The sequence below is a fragment of the Calypte anna genome, chromosome Z, assembly GCF_003957555.1.
Source record: "Calypte anna isolate BGI_N300 chromosome Z, bCalAnn1_v1.p, whole genome shotgun sequence".
Lineage (NCBI taxonomy): Eukaryota > Metazoa > Chordata > Aves > Apodiformes > Trochilidae > Calypte > Calypte anna.
Window position 1 is genome coordinate 14,333,073 of NC_044274.1, and position 23,387 is coordinate 14,356,459.

At 35.0% G+C, this 23,387-nt stretch overlaps 1 protein-coding gene across 5 annotated transcripts in view; it reads right to left on the reverse strand.

Moving 5' to 3' along the window:
- The window catches only part of RICTOR (RPTOR independent companion of MTOR complex 2), an 88,041-nt gene that overhangs the window by 34,216 nt on the left and 30,438 nt on the right, over positions 1–23,387 (reverse strand). For all 5 annotated transcript variants that reach the window (XM_030466875.1, XM_030466878.1, XM_030466874.1 and 2 more), the window contains 14 exons: positions 21,209–21,340; positions 20,030–20,093; positions 15,715–15,841; positions 14,807–14,976; positions 14,505–14,572; positions 13,213–13,280; positions 10,666–10,748; positions 9,905–9,992; positions 8,828–8,918; positions 8,678–8,744; positions 8,496–8,576; positions 3,139–3,239; positions 1,696–1,858; positions 1,177–1,278 (listed from right to left, as the gene is read on the reverse strand). In XM_030466875.1, coding sequence (XP_030322735.1) covers positions 1,177–1,278; positions 1,696–1,858; positions 3,139–3,239; positions 8,496–8,576; positions 8,678–8,744; positions 8,828–8,918; positions 9,905–9,992; positions 10,666–10,748; positions 13,213–13,280; positions 14,505–14,572; positions 14,807–14,976; positions 15,715–15,841; positions 20,030–20,093; positions 21,209–21,340 — 1,405 coding nt within the window. The remainder of the gene's footprint in view (positions 1–1,176; positions 1,279–1,695; positions 1,859–3,138; positions 3,240–8,495; positions 8,577–8,677; positions 8,745–8,827; positions 8,919–9,904; positions 9,993–10,665; positions 10,749–13,212; positions 13,281–14,504; positions 14,573–14,806; positions 14,977–15,714; positions 15,842–20,029; positions 20,094–21,208; positions 21,341–23,387) is intronic.

Genomic DNA, 23,387 nt, shown 5'->3' on the forward strand with positions numbered 1-23,387 from the left:
TGATTTTGAGACATTAGCAACTGTTTGCTGGGACTCTAGAAATACTGTTAGGGAGGTCTGAGATACCAAGGAAACTGACAGTTTAACCTAAATTTCAAGTAAAAAAAGCCCACAACACTCTAGTGGGACTCTACATAAAATGTCCATTGTCAAAGTACTACACAGACTAATTAACAGTGAGATTCTGAAAAACAGTTTCCTGGTAATATCTTTATACAGAATCAACAATAAAAATATCTACAATTAATAGTCATATGTACCTAGTAATCTAGTAAATTTATTTATTGCAGTAGAAATCCTGTCAAAAGTGACACTTGGTGGAGAAAATTTACTTTTATATATACATCGAGGTCTTTACACCAGACAGATTCTTGCTCTTTCAAGTCCATCAGTCCCTGAGAAAATGCACAAAAATATTTGGTTCTTTCAAAAAACAAACCTAAAACATTTGATTATTACTGTCGCCATTAATTCCCTTTTGTACATCCATCTTCTTTATAATAACAGTAAAAACACACCAGGAAAAAACTAATTAGGGGTAACAACAGAAGGATGGCTTTGACGCACAGGATGACAGGAACTGTTTTGTTTTGATGACTATATTGAGAACTCAGTTTTCTAACTCAAAGAAGGCACGTTTTCTGCTTAAAAAAAGGTGCAGTCTCTTAAAACTGTGCATCAAATATATTTAAGATAATGCTCTCCCTGTCAGAGATATTTCCTAATTTTGTAAAATTCATTTTTTTAATGAACATAATGCTATGGGTATATTTCTGTTAGTTCAAAACAGAAAATGAGATCGCATACTACTGAGGTTTTCCTATGTGGCTTAGCCTAAGCATCTGAAGTTAGCAAACTACACCCACCTCCAGCCTTAATCTTTAGCTCGCATTATACAAAAAAGTATCTGCTATGAAACTCAATGAGGTAGTATCCATGGCAGTATCCAATAAATAAATTTGTGAATTTTAATTGTACTTCTGCACAGAGCTTAAAGGTTGTAAACAAAGTGATTGTATCAGTGCTGATTAAATCCATGAGATCTTAATTTTCCGAAACAAAACAGATTATGGAATGCAGTATAGAATTAATATTAAAAAGCCAAAGTTCACGTGAAATTGAGACTTTTTAAATAAAAAATTAATAAAAATAGTATCATGTCCTTTTGAAGCTTACCTTCAGTATGGTGCCTATTAGATTCCAATTCCAGTCAAGGTTCTCTTTATGATTGAGAACCTGGCTGTCTCGCAGATTCATCACAAGTGCTTCTTCTGTATCCTGCAATGGACAAGAAGAACTGCAGTAAGTTTCCTTGCATCAGTTTTCTCAGTCTTGTCACATGATACACTTACTGTTGTATATCAATCATTAAAAAGGCTATGATCCAAAGTAATTTGCATTGGAAAGTAAACTGCATGGTTACAATACTGCATTGAGAATCTAACAGTAAATTTAGGGCTAACATAATTAGCCCTAAAAAAAACATTAAAGTTATTTTAATATCACTCCTCAATTTTCTAGAAAACCAGTATTTACAAGTACCTACAAGACAATTTAAATGCAAAAAAATACTACAAGAAATTACATAAATGGCACTGAACTGGACAAGAGAGTGGAGCTTACATGGTGGCATCTAAGTCTCCAATATACAAAGTCACATCCCGTTTCAAAAAATTAGAGAATTAATGAGAATACCTTTAAAATAAAGATGTCTTTCTGCACACGGTACTGGTCCCGCTTTTGGTGGGTCGAGACTGCTTTCTGAATAATATGATCTAAATGGAGGCTGTGAGGTTTAGGTCCTCTCTTCTTCATCTCGTGAAAACGTTTTAAGCAGTTGAGTGCAGCGCTTGCTCGCCTAATAGCAAAAATACTACAGTCAATATCTGTCAACTGTTATCCAACTAAAGAGTCCTACTGGTAAATCCTAAGTCAGTAAACATAGCTGAAGATAAACATGTCTAACAATCCTGAAAAAAAAAAAAATTCCTTGATACAAGTTTTCAAACTTCATAGGCCTCAGTTTTGTACCAAACTTATACAGACAAATATCTTTCAGAATTTATAGTATTTGAAAAATTAACCTTATTGGTACCTTTCCTTCTACTTTGCAATTAATGTTATCTATCACAGTTCACAGATGGGATTGTAAAGTTTCAGGCTGACAAAATGTTATGAGACATCATAGTACATTCTGCGTAAGAGTTGAGAATTGAGGGTGCTAGTTTCAACTTCGACTAATGAAATGTTTTTTGTAAATTCTCCCTTTTTTCCCCCCTGTTGGCAGGAGTATCAATAGTATGTTTCCTGCTCTTTATATCATAATTTTTTTTAAATCTCAAAGATTAAGTCTTTCTAGATTAGAGGAGTAAAAAGGATATATTTTTTTGTTTTTCAGTTAGATGCCTAAATACACCACATTTGGTCAGTATCATGAGTGCCAGTTTCCTGATACTGATTAAATACCTGCCACTGAGAATGCTGCACTAAATTTAAAATTTCTGTTCATACTTAAATGGAACTAAAATATTAGTGCAAGCTTTAAACAAAATGTACCAGATAGCTTCAACATAATCACTATTGCTACAGTTACCATTTTCTTCTTAAGAAAAAAATACATTTTTTTTCTTTAAATACCCCCAGCTAGGTTCATCACACTATTGCATTTTCTGCTCTTCCTCACCCTAATGATGACTCGCTGGCTTGGTCTGTTATTAATTAATAAGCTATAGCTAAACAACATCATAAAATAATTGGTATAGGAATTTTTAATTGTGAAAGCATAACTGGATCAAAGTGTCAAAACAGTCTGAAGTAAAAAAGGGGTGAAACACTATCTCCAACACTACTTGGTCAAAAGTACCTCGGATTTCACTTATGACGTATTCTGTGTTGAAACCTCACAATCTATGCAAAAAGTATTCTACTGTCATGACTTTTTTCCAAATGTCTACACTCTCCTGTACTTTCAGAACAATGCACTAGAAACTACTTCCCTAGCAAGAGTGACACAGCATTTCTATAAAGACAGGAGTGGTTTCAGCCACCAGAAAACTTGTAATGTAGGTTTTCACTCAGTTCTAAGGGGAAAAGATGATGAAAATACTTTTGCTGTTAAATGGAATCTATAATTCTTACAGTCTTTTCTCTTTCATGATGTCAAAAGATGCTGCCATATTCATCAGTGTTGGTAAGCAATGCAGATGATGGCTGTGAGAATGAGGAAGAATTGTGTTTGCCTTAAAAAAAAACAAACAGCAGAAGACCAGTTAGAATAATTTATTACAATATTTTCATGCACCTTTTTAGGACCAACATTTGAAGAACCCACCATTTTTCACAAGACTTTCACAAACACATGCCACCAAAAGTACCTTCTGCCTAACATCTGAGCAACAATTACACATCCTGTTCTGAATATTTGATCTAACTAATTGTTCTGAAACACAGTTGAAAGTAACTTAATTATAGATTTCAGAGACTTCTAATTGGTATTGTTTGCATTGCTGGTTATTAAAAATGGTAACATGCAACAACACACAGCATTATATAATCTTATATCATGTATAGGAATCAGAAAAAAACCCAAAACAAACACAATTTAAAGTTATGATTTCTGATACAAAATTTTGACCACCAATGTTTCTGTGTACCCTCTCCCAGTCTGATGAACTTAACTTTTTAAGTAATCAGACATTTAACTGCTTCTATTTTGGAGAATATAACTAGTTCTGCAAGTATTTTTGGAAACTTAATGAATAACAACTATAAAAAAACTACTTCAATCTCTTAAACTAAATAAAAGTAAAAAAATACTGCACAACTTTGTAAATTTGGTTGCCTCTTCAGAAAACTGAAAAATATCTAACCTTTGCAGCATACTCAATATTAGTAGTAGTCACCCCCATTCCAAAGTATTTTGAGAAGCAAAAAAACCGATACATGGTCAGATTGTTCTTTTTAAACTACACGGCTGAATAAATATTGCGGAAATTCTGCCAATTAGAAGAAAAATCCCTGAAGAAGCAAAAGGATGGATTTGTTGTTGTTGTGACATGTTGCTGAGTGAGTAAATCACTGTACTAATAAGCAAATGTATATCTGAAGATTATCATCTTGATTTTTTGAGCATTAAGCACCACTGAAACGAGCTGATAGTCTGAAGATGCAGACTATAGTTGGCAATTGATCTCAAAATTTTCTAAGACAAAGTTGCATTTCACATTCTTACCACCTCTTATGAAGTAGTTTATTTGGAAAAAAAAACAAACCAAACAAAAACCCACAAGAAAACTGACCAAAAAGTTCCCTGCTGCATATCCTATTCTTGTCAGCATGAGAAAATGTGAAAAATAAGAGTTCAGATTACCAGTGTGAACACTGTAAGTGTTGTATATCAAACTGCCAAGGTCCATTTATGGCTCCTGAGCCAGAAGCGTAAGTCAACTACTTGCTTTGCAAATAAAGATAAAAATGAAAATATTTCAGGTTTTGGTGTTGTAAACAGAAGAACCTGGTGCCACTGTGTAGTTTTTTGACTCAAATATCAAACCTAGTAGAGATCAGGAGGCTACAGTGTATAGTACTTAAAACAGCCCCTGCATTCCATGATCCAAGAATTACTAACATACTGCAGCATCTGATTTCTGCTGCAGCAACAACTGGAATTTCTGAAGTCGTGGCTGCTTTGGAGAAACAAGATACCTCTCCACTCCTCATGTAACTCACCTGTCTGGCCAGTTCAGAAACTAGACAGGAGGTGGCGTTTAACAACTGATTATCGTGCCTGAACACAGCCCCACTGACATCTGCTGTAACCAACACTGCAAACTAACTCGCAAGCAGCTGCACAACCATGGATGACAGTGCTAGATGTAAAACGTCTGTTCTTTATGGCTCTCTTGATGGATGAAGATAAAGAGAAGTTTGCTTTCCCCTGGGAGGGAACACAGACTTGAACACACTCCCACAGAGATACGAACAATGACCCACAATTGCTCATGCTGCAGCTGCTGAAACTGTGAAACTGCACCAATAATACAGATGATACTTACTGGAGGAACTTCCCCTGAGAGAGTGAGGGAAGTGGCAGCAGCAGTATGGCAAGCACTAAATACCATAGCTATTGAGATTCCGCTAGTAAAATGTCAGGGACCAAGTAAAGAAGTAAAATTTTTAATACTTAGTGAGTAGCAGGCAGTGCAATGATTCCTCCACATACTTTAAGAAAAATCAAAGATCTGCAAATGTCCCAATCAAGGAAGAAGTTACTGCAATTAATGGGAACTTAAGAATATTGGAGGAAGCATGTGCCTGAATTTTCTAATATTTCTCATACATTATAATCATCTACAAAATGGCAAACCCTGGGAGTGGAAGTTAGAACACTAAAAGGCAGTTAAAACTCTAACTAAAGAATTAAAAACATAGTCACTGGAACCAGTACACCCCCGTGACTCTATTATAGCCAAATGGGATTTTGCCAAATATGACACTCACAGTAAACTGTTCCAAGTGGGCCCCAAAAGAAAAAAGATCTTACTGCTTCACTCAGCTATGTTTAAAGAAATATAATGACTGTGAAAAGGGACTTTTATTTTTAGTTTGAACAGTTGAAGAAGTTGAAAAAATACATTGCAGATAACCTGCGCAAACTGTAATTTACCAGAAGCAGCCCTAAGGGAGCAGTCCGCTTTAGGAGTTGCACAGAAATCCACTATCAGAAACATTTGCCTAGCAGGAGTTGCAGAAAATGCTATTAAATGGAGGACACACTTATTACTAATAGCTAAGGTTAAGAAATTGCAGACATCCATAAACACCAATCTTCTAGCATAACAATAACCATTCAAACCTTCATCTGTTCTGGATGCATTGACCCTCACTTGCAGGTACACCAACAAAAAATACATTTAGTTTACAGATGCTTCAACAAAAAGGGTAAAACAGTAAATGGCAATATAAGGCCATGAGGTATTACCACTGGCAAACAAATAACACAAGGTGAAGGCAGTTCACAAGTAGAAGAAAATAAGAGCAGCTGTTTTGGCATCAGAGAATGGATCTGAAATAATTTATATAGAGAATCCTTTGCTGTATGGACTGGTGCTACACAGCAGCTTTGTTAATGGGAAGCCTTTAATTTGAAGTGGAACAGAACTCCAGTTTGGGTCCAGTTTGGAGAAACAAGAACTGGACTGTAGATACAATTTCACCTTTGCACATTCTGTTGTTGTAGTCTGCCTCTGGGTGCACCACAGTATGGGAGTATTCTTTAAATTCAAAACAAGCATCACTGTGACTACTACAACATCCACTCCAACTGAAAAGGATAAGAAACCTCCATCCCAAAAAAGTCTGAAACTGGACTGTATGTCATCAAAAAGGCCAACAAGAAGTGTTGTTTAATTCATCATCGTCTCTTGGAAGAGAACAACTATTGATGAAAATTAACTATTAGATCAATCTGTTCACCTTCCCAAATACATCCTATGCAGGATGGTTAGCATGTTTACATGGGTAATCTCATCCCTCCAAGAGGAACAAGGAGAGAAATGATCAGCATCAAATGGACAGGATTGGGAGTCTTTAATAGTATAGATGCTGATAAATAAACTCCGAACCACAACAAGTGATTTAAATTAGAACATTGGTGTTCCCTATTAGCACTGGGCAGTAACCAATGGCTGTTATCTGGTATACTGCCTCAGCAGGAAAGAATTAATGAAAGGGACAAGTTGACTGTGGATCCACTTTGTGCAGCAATTATATTTCTCTAGCTCTTTGTATGCAAGCTCAGCTGCAGATGCAATCTATGATAGCAGCAATTGTAAAAGAAGGTGAAGAGACCACCTCACTGAGTAAAATTTAAAAGGTAATTTGGGCTAACATAACTGAAATCGAAAAATAATTACAGTCTTGGTAGTATTTAGTCATTAAAGACAACAAGGCCATTGAATTTGGTCTAGCAACACACAGTACTTCAGTATATATCCCATGCCCAATCACTGTGTTGGGACTACGTCCTACTAGACCTATTCTCTATCCATTAGAATACATAGTATGGGATCACCAAACCAGAAACAAACAGCAAAGTATTGATGTTAACATATGAGTTATATCGGAACAACAGTGATTTATTTTTGTGAGAGTAACTCCATCAAAACCTAAGAAACTTGTCTTGACACTGAACAAAATGGTTGTCATTTTGAAATGCATCTTGATTAAACTCCATAAATTTCACTCAAATACATTGAATGAGGATGTGTCTGTATAAGAACTCTGATTTTACACTCACAGATAACATTACGGCACATAAAAGCAACTAATGAGGTATCTGTGTTTGGAACTTTGCTGAAGTCATGGCATGTGATTTCAATTATTCACCTCCTCTTACATCTTATCAATTGTTACAATCAAATTATACACTGAGTCAAGATTTATTGCCTACCTCCATCAGAATGAATCTTGGTGCTGAAGAAACAACTACAACACAACATCTAATTAAGGTTAATCATGATACTGAAGTGATGGACCATGTGAAGCACCACTGGTGGGAAACTCTTCCTGGATGGTCATCAACAGCAACCCAAGTATTTAATCATATGCTTCAACCCAGTTGTGATTTTGCTGACTCTTTGACTTCAATATGTTTATGGGTTACAACTACATTGTATATAAAGGTTTGGTCATGATAAACCAAACAACCTAACTTCAACCACTCAAAATATACGAATTAACACATATTGAATAGCAGTGCTTCACAATTTACTACAGATCTAAAACCATTCTATTATCAATATAATACTCATGGCACAGAGGCAAGGTGTAGAATCTTTTCTACATAAACTGCTGATCAAGTCTGTGACTAGGACTAGATCCAGTAGGACCAAAACCTCTCTGAGTTTAGAAAGGAGACTTATCAACCTCATGACTCAATCTGAGGGGTCTTTCTGACAGATTATCCCTGTCCTCCATGCAGTAAATAAAGTGCAACTTGCCATCAGATCATTAGATCACTGTTCTATTTAGTATCAAACTTTAACTCATTGTTTTATACCAATAAAGTATACTGATGCCCCTCTTAAGACTGAAGTACATCTCTCATTCCATGTGCAACAATTGCCAGAGAGCTACCAACATTCCAGGAAAACCAAAAACTGGCTATGGTCATTTTTCCACACACAGTTAACTAATGGGTGAGTTTGCAGGACACCAGCTTAAAATTACAACTGGCTTCCGAGGCAAGGAAGTGTACTGGTGAGAGAGTTGAGAGCTGGGGATTATCCTTGGAGCAGAAGCCCTAGCACTTTCAATACTTTCCTTTGAAGGCCTTACTGTTGATTTGTACTGTTACTTACACATGAAGTGAGAAATGTCAATTAATCCCTTTTCCTAATGAAAAGTTCATAACATAATTTCAAAGTTCTACCAGCAAATATCTATTTACAAATAGCTGTTAATACTACTTATGCTCAGCAAAAAGTTTTACTTACCATGTGCAAAAGTTCTCCTAAGAGGATAGTTGCTCTAACAGACACATGGTCATCACTACTTGTGATCACTTCAACCAGACCCTTCAAAAGGTTAAAAAATTATTACATTTAATGTGTAGCATTTTATTGTTTATAGGAAAAACATTAACAAGCATCTATTCAAACTTCATGTAATTCGTTACCTCTAGAAGTCCATTGGTAATAAATGCTGAAAGCACTAAAGCCAAATAATTATCCATGAGATCAGGCCTAAAGAGACAGAAAAAAAATATTTTGTCAACAGCTCCACAAACCCAAAACAAATCTTTACAGTAAGTTCATTAAATGCTCACCTTGACCTGGCTCGATGGGGTAATATAGTTTTAGCTTCAGCAGCTACAAAGCCATCAGAAAGCCTCCAACAGTCCTGAAACCTGCTTGGATCTGAAATAAGAAAATATGGACAACTGTAATTGCAACACTGAATTTCATAGTGTTATTTTAATCGTTGTCAGTAGGTAAATAATAGCTCTTGCCAATGCATGTTACTTCAGGTTTCAAATCACAGAATATTTTGTCAGATGCAATCTCTAAGAAGGAATCTAATCCAAACTCCTGAGTAAAACAAGGCTAACTTCAAAGCTAGGACGAAGTAGTTAAATATCAATCAAAATAATGACATTTCCAATTCATAAACACGTTGAACTTGTTTAACAGAAACTATCTTAACATATAAAATTCTAAAATGTACATCCATATGCCATAAAGCATCAAGTTTGCAACAAAGAATGATTTTTTTACTTATGAATGCAGAACAAAGATTAAGCTTTTATAATATATTGAATGATAAAACATCTATAACCAGAGTCTGGAGAAGAGAACTGCTGGAGTATTAGAGGCTGCAACTTCCTTCTTTTGTCTCATACTTCTAGACTGTGCGAGAAAACAGAGGATACTCCTGGGTTTACAAAAGAGTAATTCTGAAACTGAAAGATCAACTAAATACAAAGACATGAAAAAGCATGCCCTAAGCACTTGCCCTAAGAAAAGCAGAAGTCTGCTAAAATGCATTGGAGATAACTAGCAGATACACAATCTGTAGAACAGACTCCTTTTAATAACTGTTCATCATTCACTAACACATCTGATTTTTTTTTTCTGAATATTTTTATCACTTCAAAGAAGTCTGATTTGTAATAATATGTTTACAGTCTTTTGTGTAAATGCTCCATTATGCTCCACTGCTGCCCTTTTATCAAGCTTATAATACTTAACAGTCGATAAAGGATTTTAAACAGAATTTCAGGTTAGCCGATTACCTCAGTGAGAAACAGTTAATACTGACATACTTTACAATATAGAGAAACAGTGGAGGGTTCAGCTAGGCAGAACTGACAGAACTCTTATGTCAATTAGTTCTAAATACTTACCTACACTGAGAAGTGCCTCAATAAATTCTTCTGCAATAACAGGGAGAGGAAGGCGAAATATATCATAGAGAACTTCAAGCAGACCTCGCTACAAAACACAAAACAGAAAAAACACAAAACCCACCACATCAATTTTAGACTTAAAAAACTGTCATTTTGTTTACTATTAATATGGAAGCTGAGAATTCTATTGAGCGCTAAAATAAGTGTATTTGTTTAAATTTCTTTTTTTTGATAACATGCTTATTTTCATAAACTCAAATTAATCTAGAAAAGTGAAGAAGGGATGGGGTTTGTTTACTTTAGAACTGTGCCCCATTATCACTATGAATTCTGCAGAAGCTTAGGCTATTTTGATTACAGACTTCTAGAAACAGTTAACTGCTGCCACCATCAACTTCATGGAGCAGCATGTAATTCAGAAGAAACATTTTTATATTTATTCAGCTCAGGTTCAGTTCTGATTATTATACTTTAAACTCATAAATGCAGCTACTGTGAACTTGCTTTGACTTGCAACCAGAGTAAAAAAGGCAATTTATGTACTTTTCTCCACTTCGTCCTTTTAAGACATAAAGACTGTGATTCCATTCTCACTGGAATTTTGTAATGAAATTATAGACTTAAACTTGAGGGTCAAAAACTTGAATCTGCTAGCTGGAGTCTGTGCTTAAACCAAGAAATTGTTTAAAATATTAGGAATATATTAATTAAAACATGCAATATTATTCCCACATCAATACTTAATATTTACCACCTACCCGTATTTCCATATTTGGTATACAGAGTACTCCAATAAGAGACTGAATCCCAGAATTTCCTGGTTTGCATAGGCTGATAATACCTATAAAACATTAAATACAGAAAAATACTTCCTCAAAGAAACATCAGATTTATTTTAAAATTTGATTTCTAATTTCAGTAGAACAGATGATTAAAAAAAAAACCAACAAAAACTAATCATAAGAATTGTCACCTTTATAATCTAAATCCTTTCTAATCAGTAATGTTTCACAACACTTTCAAATTACATAACTGATTCCTCATTAAAAACTGAAGCTATTTTTGCTCCTTTTACTATGAACACTCCTTTCAAATTATTTGCAAAAGCAACATTTACATAGAAGAAGCTGCAGAAATTAAAGAGAAAATTCTCAGTGAAGAATGAATCTTGAACCTGAAAGATTTCCATCAGCTTGGTAGAACAGTGAGCAGTTTCTCTATCAAAAGATGTGTTTTAACTGAACAAATAGTTTTGTTCCTTTATAATCTCAGGTGAATTCTAAACAAGTTTAAATATACTCGGCATAACATTCTCTCTGGTTTTAAACCAACTTTTCCTAAATGACCATAAGTTTCACCACAGTAGATTTAATTGTGTAAAACATGAAACTATTATAATTTGCTCCTTTTACAGTTTATTTTTACTCAATTATTGTAATATTTCGCTGGGGAAAACTAAAATTATTTCAGAACTCCATCTGAAGTCTACACTGTTTCTTAGCCTCCATTTATGTGTAGTCTCTTCTTAAAAGTTTACTGCAAAGAGAGTATCTTTGCTGATTTCCTTGATCACTCCTGTTCATACTTCACAGAATGAATTAAAACTTAGAGAAACATGCTGTCCAGAAAACAAACAGGTTTGAATACCTTTATCTTACATGTTATAATTCAGCACAAACCTCCATTCTTTAAAAATTACCGAAAGATGAAAAGTATCATTAGCTCATCTATTTATTTTCACTGATACAACTAACTTTAATATTAGAGATATGCTTTATATGAACTTGAAGAAAATCCTCAATTTTAGAGCTTCCACGTGACAAAAAAAAAATAAGCACATGTGGGCCTCATGTACATGAAGGGCATGTAAGTATGTTCCACAGTGCATCTCAGAGGACTTTTTTCCAAGAGCATATAGTGTCCACATCTCAGCTGCAAAATAGGAATATGTCTGGGGGCACACAGTCATTGCTGTAGGTCCAAATTTCATCTTCAACATGACTGCACATAAAGGACATTGCAACCATCAGTGCTAAAGAATAATGTCTGAGAAACAAGGAGAGTAGAACAGAAAGTACAGCAGATAGTAAAGACAGGCAAAAAACCCACCCAAAAAGCCAAAACGAAAGCCAAGAACACACTCAAGCCTCATTTAGCTACATGCCCTTTAGGAAGACAGAGTGTAAGTACATTTTGTACTAAAAACATATAATATGTGGGTCTCCAATGTAACAAGTAATATAAAAAAAGGAATTATATGTAACAACTGAAATGCCATGGCAAGTAAGATATTCCAACACAATTGTTTTCTCAGTCCCTTGAACTTTCAGGCATATTCTATTAGTGCTAAGTGTCTGAAAAATAGAAGGTACAGCAACACTCCTATAAGAAACTGCTTATTAGAAATTTCAAAGCTGTCACAAACTTCCCAAGCTTCCTCACCAATAAGATAAATTTTTGAAGGATACCTGGCTAGTAAGTTTTGGCTACCCAAAGTTTTGGTAAAAAGCCTATCATCTGATTTAGTTTATTTGCAAGACACTGTCATAACTAGAAGAACAAGCAGAGAAAGGATTTAAAAAATGTAAAAATCTGGTTTTTTTGATTGAGAAAGGTCTCCTATTTACAAACAGTCACATGGACAAAACAAGGGGTAAGTGGAACAAGTTGCTCCTGGGGAGATTCTGACTGAACACAAGAGGAAAATTTTTCACCCTGTGGACAGTTAGACATTGGAATGATCTCCCAGGGGAAGTGGTCTATTACCCCACTCTGGGAAGTTTTAAGTCTCAAGCTTGATGGGGTGCTCAGACCTCTGATAAAAGCAATAACAACAGAAGGGTTGGACCAGATGATTCTTGAAGTTTCTTCCAACCTGGCATTCTATGATTCTACATGAAAAAAATATTCTTTCTCTGAAATTTCTCTTCAACTATATCACCTGGTAAAAGCAGGTGCTAACTAAACTATTCTGTCAGTATCTCTTCACATAGACAAAAAGATTACTTATTTAAAGTGGCAGAACCATCTCAAAGGCAAATTCTTACGTTATCTTCAACACTCTGACCTATCAAATGGCAAGTACCATCAAGGTACATCTCAAGGCATTTTATACAGCAGGAGAAAAAAGCTGTTTTGCCAGTAGAGTTAAAACAAAACTGCACATGCATCCTTCAATTTAATATCAAAACACATTGTAGGAAACTATTAACAGAAATCATGTACATCAAATGAGACAGATGCTGTGTTTAAACAAACAACTCATTCATACTTTCACTTGTCCAAAGGCAAAAAAACACCCTTACCTGCCCACGATCGAAATGCTGCCACAATTCCCATTTTACTTGCTAGAAACCGTGCTTCTCTGTCCTCCCTGGCATTAAAACAAGAATTGCCACAATACTGTTAATTACTATAAAACAAAAATTTGTTAAGATAGCAAGTAAAAAATAGTTAAACTAAGATTTTAGATGGGAAACAAAACCCAGAGAAAGAAAAATCTTCTACATATGAGAATAACTGCATGTGTATATGTATTTATGCAATATGATAAACAAATATTAGAATTCTTCTGTAGTGTTACTTTCCCATTTTAAGGGGAATTAAGAGGGTAGCATCACAAAATAAATACATACACATGGTCACTTTGCACTTCCACAAAGTGACCGTACAGTAGAGACCTAAAAATCTCAACCTTACTCAGTCACCCAGACCTAAGTATTGAATCACAGAATGAGTTGGAAAGGACCTTAAGGATCATCTAGTTCCAACACTCCCTGCCTAGGGCAGGGACACCTCCCACTAGATCGGATTGCTCAAAGTCTCATCCAACCTGGCCCTGAACAGTTTCAGGATGGGGGCATCCACAACTTCCCTGGGCAACCTGTGCCAGTGTCTCACCACCTGTACAGTAAAAAATTCTTTCCACTATCTAATCTAAAACTACCTCCTTTGAGCTTGAAATTGTTTCCCTTTGTCCTATCACAGAATGCCCTTCTAATGCCACTTGACAACTAAAAAATCCTAAATAATACGAGCTAGACACAAGCTTGGGAGGTCTGTAGTCCAAATACCACCACAAGCAAGTTGCTGGCTATCAGACCTGGTCAGGTCTCAAGGCTTTGTGCAGTTAGGGCTTAGAAACTCTCAAGGATGAAGGCTGCAGACCTCTCCAAACAGTCTTATAAAATACTTGAAAGGCCTCACAGTACACTACAACCCTCTCCATGCCACTAAATCAAGTTGGAACCTCTCTTGTTTCGGTTTCTTCCTGTTGCTGTTTGTTCTCCCACCATTCAACATCATAAAGGGCCCTGGCTACAGCTCTTTGTAGTCTTTATAAAGACTATATAATTAAGAACATTGCTATTGCAGGGTGGAGGGATGGTGGGGGGATGCACTCCAACCTTCTCCAGGCTAAATCAGCCTTTTAAAATGCTTAACAACCTTCTAGGAAGCTGCATTATAACCCACTGTATTCAACTCCACATAGTCTAGTATTAGCTCATTGCTTTTATTTTCACTTTGGAAAGAAAAACAGTTTAATACCAATACCACAAGCACAACTGGTAGCACAAGAAACAGCACTAACACTTACTTGAGTTGTCCTTCGGCTGTGTCTGGATTATGCCTGTAGTGAAAATCTGTGTAAGGAGCTAAAATGCGCTGAACAAAAGAAAGACGTGAATTACTTTCACGTGAGAACACAGTTAAATGGATATTGCCCAGTCCCATTCCAATCTGTCTTATCATTCCTGCTTTAGAAATCACTATGCTCTTAGCCTAAGATGTTTAAACATTTTGCACTAACATAGAGTGTGAAATCTGATACGAAATACACATTTTCATTAGTAATACAATGCTTGATTTCTGTCACTGTACAAGTAAAACTGAACCTACCTCTAATTCTACATCTGCTCGCACATACTGTCGGGTCTTTGGATGATTAATGAGGTGCAAAACTGTAGTTATCAGAGCCTCGTTTATTCGGCTTAGCTGACAATCAATCACATTTTTCAAGATGGTACTTAAACCACCCCGAAGAGCCACCACCTCAGGATTCTGAAGTGCTACATAAAGAAAAACAGGTCATTTTGGCCACTGATAGGGAAGGAAAGATTTCATGGCTTCCAATATTGTAATCTCTTTAACACACAGACCTTTTTCCTCCTGAAAACGGATAGAACACATGCAAAGCTTTTAATGGAACTGACTGATATTAGCAATACACAGATTTTGGATTAATTTATCATGAACAAAAATACTAGTCAGAAGAGTAAACACTGAGCAGCAATTCCCAACCTATTTCCAACCAAGTTTGCATGAGTAGTTTCTGGATTTCTCAAAAAAAGGTTTTGTGCTTTAGTGGACTGGATATTTATACTAGCCTATAAAATAAATCCAGAGAGCCTTTACATAGACACGAATACTGAATTCCAGAAGCTAGCTGAACACAGTACCCATTGAAACAAATTTTAAAGGAAGATGTTTAAGTTCTCTGGACTCATTTACATTTTTCAGTATCTCAACATTTTTAAAGTACTGCATTAACTGGAAAGTCTTAAAGGAAAGAATAACATCCAAAATCTTCATGTCCTTCACGCAAAAGATTTTGTTTTATGGGAAAACATTGACATGATATCCATGAAACACACATTAAGAACATTTAACATCTGATTCATTATTAAATAAATACCCTTAATTATTTGAATACAATCTATGTAATACAAACTCATGGAAGCAAATATCTTAGAAAACTGATGAAAACAGTGCAAAAATTTTGCTTAATTAGCTTTCAGTTATCTTACCTAGTTCACAGATAATGGCTATACATGCTCTAACCATTCTGTCTCTTTCTTGAAGACCATCGCTTCCAACTGCAATCAAAGAATTAGTAATAGAGCTGGGGAACAATGATGCATTCACAGTGATCATCTGCCAAAAAAGAAAGAAAAAGCCCTTTGGTTTTTTAATCTGCTTCTTCACAGTATTTCTCTAAACTGATTCACACACTGATGAGCATCCTGTTTCCTGAATACAACCAGACAGACCACTACTTATATTATTATATTGTTGTATCCGAAAAATCCTCAGAACCATTTTTTTTGTTCTTGAACTTTTTCATTTGTTAACTTACTTTACCATTCTTTTCCTGCTCCAGTTTTTTATTTTTATATTCTTTTATCATAACAAGGGTTAAAAAGATGACTGCTGCAGACAGAAATATGCCTAGTTTTCCTCAATAATTTCTTTATCAACAAAGAATGCTATCCAATGACACAGAGTAGATAATAAACTCTTCTAAAGAGTCATTCATACTGCAGCAGGTTCTTCAATACCTATTTGTTTATTAGCCAAGACTAAAATCTCCTGTTTTGCAGGCAGATGCTTTGACTGCTGCAGGCTACAAAAAAGGTCAGTCAACAGAAAATTCTGTAGTTTCTATAGGCAGCTGTAAGTAACACCCCTATGTCCTCCAGGATAGCACCTGAACTTCCTAGAACTGACGTGTATATATACTTCACCATAAGTTATTTAGCTGTGGCACCAAAAAACCCCCACACCTAGAACATGTTAAATTGAAAAGCAAGGATGAAAGCAAGGTTTTGTCCCTTAATTGCAATACATCTGAATCAGGATAAAACAGATTTTAATAGCCAACAGCTAATTATGTTGGAGAAGAAGTCCTATGCCATGGAAATTCTCGGCTGCTTATTTAGGATAGGAGTAATTTACAGCAGATTAAGATGCATGACCCTGTGCACATGTAAAGTAAAAAAAATTCCACTAAAAAAAAAAATAAAAAAGCCAAACAAAGCCCCCAAGAATGAACAAAAAACCCGACACAATACCACTCGCCCTTGCTCTCCCTCCTCCTATGAAGGCTGAGTAGCTGTTTGTTCAGGCTTTCACTGTGAGCAAAAATTAAATACATATATTTTCTACATTACTGAACATAAACATCTCTACACAGATGCATTACTAAGGAGGAAGTAGAGGTTTTGTCTGTTTACTGCTTAAAAAGGGAACAATCTGATTTGTTATAGCCTGTTCTACCATGTCACATTTTTTTTTCTAACAATAAATGTGAGCTGTAGAGTACACTCAGTATCTAAAAACTTCAGGCTAGTTTCCCAAGATTTTGTTTTAAGTCCCCTTTGTATCTAACAAAAGCAGGCTCATCTACATCGTAATTTTCAAATTTTTTAAACACTTCAATGAATTTATTTTTCAGATGTGTTTTTGAGAAACTTCTTGTAATACTTAAAGTTGTCACCCACAAAATAGGAAGCTTCAAGATAGGACTCCAAATAAAAAAACAAACTCTTTCACATCCACACTGTCTTTCAGTTTTACAATGGCATGAAGTAACAAGAATTAGCAGTATAGTGACTCTACCAATCCACTCTACAAAATTATAACCTTTTTTCTACTGATACTGATATGTACTTAGTGTATGGACACAAACAACCTTTTAAGGCTATTCTCGTCCATTTGTTTTCTTTGGTTTTAAGACATAAGAAGTGGAGTTCTCTTAATATTTAAATCCAAGTACACTCCAACTACATTAGTAGAATAAATATCAACTTTTGCATTTGCTTTCATTCTGCCCTAGATATTCAAACATAATAGTAAACATCAAGGACAGGCAATACAAGCCTACTTACAAAGCAGCTATGATGTAATAAATAACAAAAGACTATGAATTTGGTCTTTAAAGATTCCTTTTAAAGAAAAGGAAGAAAGAAGGTTGTTCATATTGCATCTAACCCTCACTTCTGCTTTAAAAATAAAATATCCTGCCTATTATATTATAAAAAAATGGTCTTATTGACTTCTATTAGATAGAAAAATGCTTTCTGGAGCAACTTTATGCCATCCATTTCATGCCTGAATACATTACTGAACTGCTAAGCTCTTACCAGGAAATGTACATGTGATCACAGTCAAAAAAGAAAGTGAGCACTTAAGGCCTTCAAAAAAGAAAACAGAAATCAAGTTTAAAAAGTTTAATGGTATTTCTCTTTTCTCCTCTTATACAACTTTAACCTGAACGTTTTGGTTTTTTTCTCTAAGCTAGTTTATCATTAAGTGCTCTTTATAAATTCATAACAGAGGATTAATATTTTATATTTTCTTCTACTTTATTAAATGGAAGAGAATACAGGGAGAGAAAACTTATCCTTTAGGTTATATGTCTGTGCTATTCTTAAAGGCATGTTTGCTATCAAAGATGAGGTTCAAGAACCTTGTAGTTCTTAAAGCAGTTTTTCAGTTTCAAACAGACTTTGAAACTGCAATAAATAGTTCTATGAGACTAGTCTATGAGTCTATGAGATGGAACACAGTTGAGCTCTTCTATGGCTAACAACAGATTATCTCCTGCACAAATTAATTAACTGCATTATTTGCCATTCATCCTCCTCTTCAGGAATGCTGTTACCAAACCACTGAGTCCAAGATAATGAAGGAGAGGAAGAGATGGAAAAAGGGCAGGAACAAAGTAACAAAAAGCAACAGCAGTTGCTATTTAGGATGTTTGACACAGTAGTCCCTGTGAGAGAGAGTTTCTGAAGTACTGACTGCTCAACGCTTACACACGTTTAACTGCTGTAGCCCAGACTGGTCATGATAAAGCCATTAACTTCATTGGTAGCCAGGCTGTGCTGTTTTTGTTTTACATTTTTCTTTTAAGAAACAGGGATTTCTAGGCAAAAAAAGATGTCAGGAAACATCTTTCATCAACATAGTTCTCTGCATGAAAGAACAATCAGCATCCCCATAGAGCGTGTACATTCCATGCATGGCATCCATGTACAATGGTGGAGAAAAAGAAAGAGCACTGGTGGTCAGTTGTATGATTATTTAATGCTGATCTTCCATTTTTTCAAATCAAACTAATGGATTTACTTCTCTTGCTTACTCATGTTTCAAGCAAGAAAGTCTTTGCTCAACTAGGAAATACTCAAAAAAGACCAGGAATTATGAGGACAAACTTTTGACCCAAATAAAGTCAAATTATAATTTAACAAATGTTTTGCCATTTGATCTCCCGATTTAAGCTATTTTGGCTCTGCACTGAAGTTCTGTTTTCAAAGTATATTTGAAAAGAAGTTCTATAAATTGTGACTTCCTCAATGTTGTGGATTTTGTTTGTTTGGGTTTGGAGGGAGGTTGGTATTTCAGGTTTATAAATATTTTCAGCACAACTGTTATTGCCTGTTTTCTCAAGAAAGAAAACACTGTAAGAAAAGAAAGTAAGTACTGAACTTCTGTATTTTCAACCTAAATATGTATGTGTACATATGTATATATATGTAGATAAGAACACAGTTGTACACAAAACTGATTAAACACACAATGCTTCTGGAAGAGTAATTCTTCCAATTACTTCAAACTTCACTTGAGTTGTTCTTGGTATTTGCTAAGAAGCTCAATAAACAAATCTATACACTATAACGAATACTGAAGTCCAGTAAAAAGGCAGAATATCTTCAGTAGTTCTGTATGCCAATTTCTCTAAGACAAGCTGCTTAAAATGCAGCTACCACAGCTTCAAACATCTCATATCCAAAGTTACACTGCAGAGTAACCACCACAGACTATGTTTTACTGTATATCTGGGGAAAGAACATATAATAATAGATAATAATAGATAATAACATGCTATATGAATAAAGCAATAAGGCTAGAAGCATTCCTTCAACTGGTTATTCCAGCAGTGGCAATTTGCCTCATTTCTCAAATAGCAGAAAATCTCCCATCCTTGATTCACAGATGCTCCAACATATTATGCAATAATAGCCATCTGATGAAACTTAGTAATATGGTTCTTATACCCTTGTATTCATAATTTGGAAACTTTTCCCCAAATCTTGTCCAATACGATCTCTATCAAAAGAAAATTAGCAGGATTTGTCTAGCCTACTCGAGTTTCTCAGTGATAAAAGCTTAAACTGAAAACAGGTATCATCACTACTCCTTTACTCGTTTGAATCATGAGGTATAACTTTTTAGAATAATGTAAGGTCATGTAAAAGAGTCTGTGAAAAACACTTGAAAAACAGGACTCAGCACAACTGAATGGTATAGATGAAAAGACCACATATAGTTAGATTTTACCTTTCTGACTAATCGAAGTGCTTGTGTTCTTTCTACTTCATTACTCTGCTGTATGTCAATGCACCTAAAACAAGTTAAAAAACATTCTGTTTATAACACCGACTTCCATCTTAACTGTTAATGTTTTGTGTTAATACTTAGGCAATCAATTAAAGAGAAGGGAAAAAATTGTTTAAAAATTCTGCCTTTTATCAAGGATACCCATTATGATTGGTCAATTAGTTTTGGTTTTTATTTTTTCTCAGTAATCTTCATAATTAAATCACTAGAATGTTCTCAAATTTACCATAGCAAGATATACCAGCTGCAACAAATATTGTCATAGCCAGACGTATTTTTTTTAATTTCAAATGAGACTAAATAAAGTATTAGTGATGTTCCACAATAACAAATGTTTCTATGTGTAGGCTCAGATCAGAAAAGTCCTTTTGCTTCAAGAAAATTGAACGGCACACTAAACTAACTATATATATATATATTTACAAACAAACTCACACATCCATATCAGTACAATAATCCAGTGAGATTTAGAAAGTGCTAGAAATACTAATATTTACATCTACTAATCATGCAGATCTTATTCTCGTCATTATTTTGGCCTCTGGTATTCTTCATGGGTGTCATGGGTTATACTTAGATTACAAATTCTTTGGCATGAACTCCATTTTAGTCTTATCTTTGCACTACAGGCTCTGAAATATTATGATAATACAAAGAAGTGGAATAACTCACATATAAAAATTTAAGACATGATCATTACTGGTGTTGCAGCCTTCTAATAACACGGCAAAATAATTTATGCTTACTTAATTTATGCTTAGTTTACAATTGAGAAACATTTTTTAGATTACTCATATCATATATTAGGACAGCATTAGTTTTGGATTAGCTGGTATGATGTATTATCTTTCTCTTTTTAAAGGACATTAGTGATATGGAAGGAAAAGGTTTTATGTAACTATATATGAAGAACCTAAGAGGATATGAAAACACCTTTTCTTACCTGTATCAACCAAGAAAAATTAAGTGATTTACTCTTATACACAGTGCTTAGGGACATGGTTTACTGGTGGACTTAGCAGTGCAGGGTAAACAGCTGGACGTGGATGACCATAAAAGTCTTTTCCAACCAAAACTGTAATTCTATAAATTTATAAAAAGAAGAAGGACAAAAATTACCTGGCTATCAAGTAATCCACTTTCAACTTTAGCACCTTCTGGAGAATACTGGAGTCTCGAATAAGATAGCGGAGTGCTCGCAATCCTGCTGCTCGCACCTCTTTTGCTTCGTTTAGCAAAGCTAACCGCAGACTGCAGTGAAGAGAGGAAAGGGGACAAACAATTATTTAGGGGCAGGTAGACTTTGCTAACTGACATGCAGCAACTACCTACAATTAAAAATAAAAAGTCTGATTTCAAACAAGAAATGTTCTGCATTAATTTTCTAGCTTTGAGATATTCAAATGTACAGGCCTAGAAGACAAACCTTCATGCTGCGAGTAGATCTAGGCAATATATTAATCTGAAAAAACAAATATTTTTCCACAAAGAACAGCCTGCACTTCCATGAGATGATACGGGACAAAGACCTGTATACAATTTGTTACTTGAGAGAACAGTTGAGCACAGTTTTAGACCAAGAAATTAAAATATAGAAAGCATTTCCTCCTCTTCCAGCCAGCCAACCAGTAAACAGGGGTCCTCAAAACAATGTCCTGACAAAGAGACAAATTTTCACCTAAATAATTATATGCACCACTCACTAAAGATGTTATGGCACATTATATTTACATGAAATATGACAGTCATATACAGTAAATAAGTTCTAAGTTCTCAATATACAGTAAATAAATTCTCAATACTGTGAGGTTAAAAATAATTTTCCTTATAAAATGGCAAACTAGAGGCCCCTCAAAAAAAAAAAACCAGGCAACTCTCCATGGTTAGTTATGGTGAATAGATTACAGGTATTCTTTAGATCACAAATTATGCTTTGTTTCCAGCTTTGCAGAGAGAATTCTGAGGGGTGAGCAGATAAGACTCAGTTTTATCCAATGGTATTTTTCTGTTTGGCCTTACCTCACAATTTGCAGTTGGTTTGGATATGTCACCTAAAGAGACTTGAGCTGAGTTGCATTTTAGGGCAGAGTTTTGCTATCCATGACCTTTCTTACCAGGTCAGTCAGCCACTAAACTGGGATTTTGTCCCCCTCAGCAAGTAAAGCATACCATTTTATATATGAAAGGAAAATATTTCTTGAATAGTAGACAAAAACAAGCTTCAAACAAAACCAATTCAATGCTTTGAAAGCTTATCCAGCAAGTCACTAACAGAAGGATAATCTCAATGTGAAGGCAGATGTTAATTTCAGAACTGGCAACAGTGAAGCCTCTACAAAGGCCAACATTATCTTAAGATGCAGCATCCAAAAGCAGAAAGTACCAAAAAGGGATGTACTGCTACCTTTAAATAGTCAGAATACAATAAAGCTATATAGCTAGCCAGAAATATATAGGCCTAAAATAAAGATAATAAAAATCCATGCAGGTCCAATGAAAAAAAACCACTTAACATAGAAGTGCACAAAGTGGAAAAAAATTCACCTTTAAAAACAAAAACTAATAAAAAAACCCCCAACTGTCAATGACTGAACTGCAAAAACCTGAGAAGCCTGACCTTTATAAAGACAACAAAGATATGCTTCAGAAAAAAAAAGAAAAAAAAAAAGTAGCAAATCTTGCGTGTGTGTGTGTCTGTGTATTCTGACTTCTCAGCTGTACCACAAAAAGAAAACTTGAAAAATTATATTGGACTCTTTGAATAGCCAAAAAGGAAATGGAGTGAAGCACACACAAGACTGACAAGAGGTATGACAGCAACATTTTCCTCATACTAAGTAATTGCTCTAGAGATGTACATGGAGGTTTCTATACTTAAATCTTTTTTTATTACACAAATTATGAGTTAGACTAGAGAAGTGAAAATGATCGAAGAAATCTATGAGGAAGTACTGCCAGCGGTCCACCAAGCTTCACAGCTAACTGTTTCAAAAGAACATTAATATGACCTTGCTTCCTATACTCTTTAGCATCATGTTATAAACAGAAGTGGCCAAGATGGAGAAAAAGCAATAAACAGGTTTATACAAAAAGGATTCCAAAGGCTATCCAGAGGACTATTTATGTTCTTAAAATAAAACCAACTTAAATTAAAACTGGTTAGCCATGTGAATCACTCAGAAGAGTTTACACAAAGCATTTTCTAGCCATCTTTTGAAAAACTTGAAAGGAGTTACTAGTGTCTAAAATGGCGTAAGATATTGCTGAAGATTGTATTAAGGGATATAAAGGGATTATA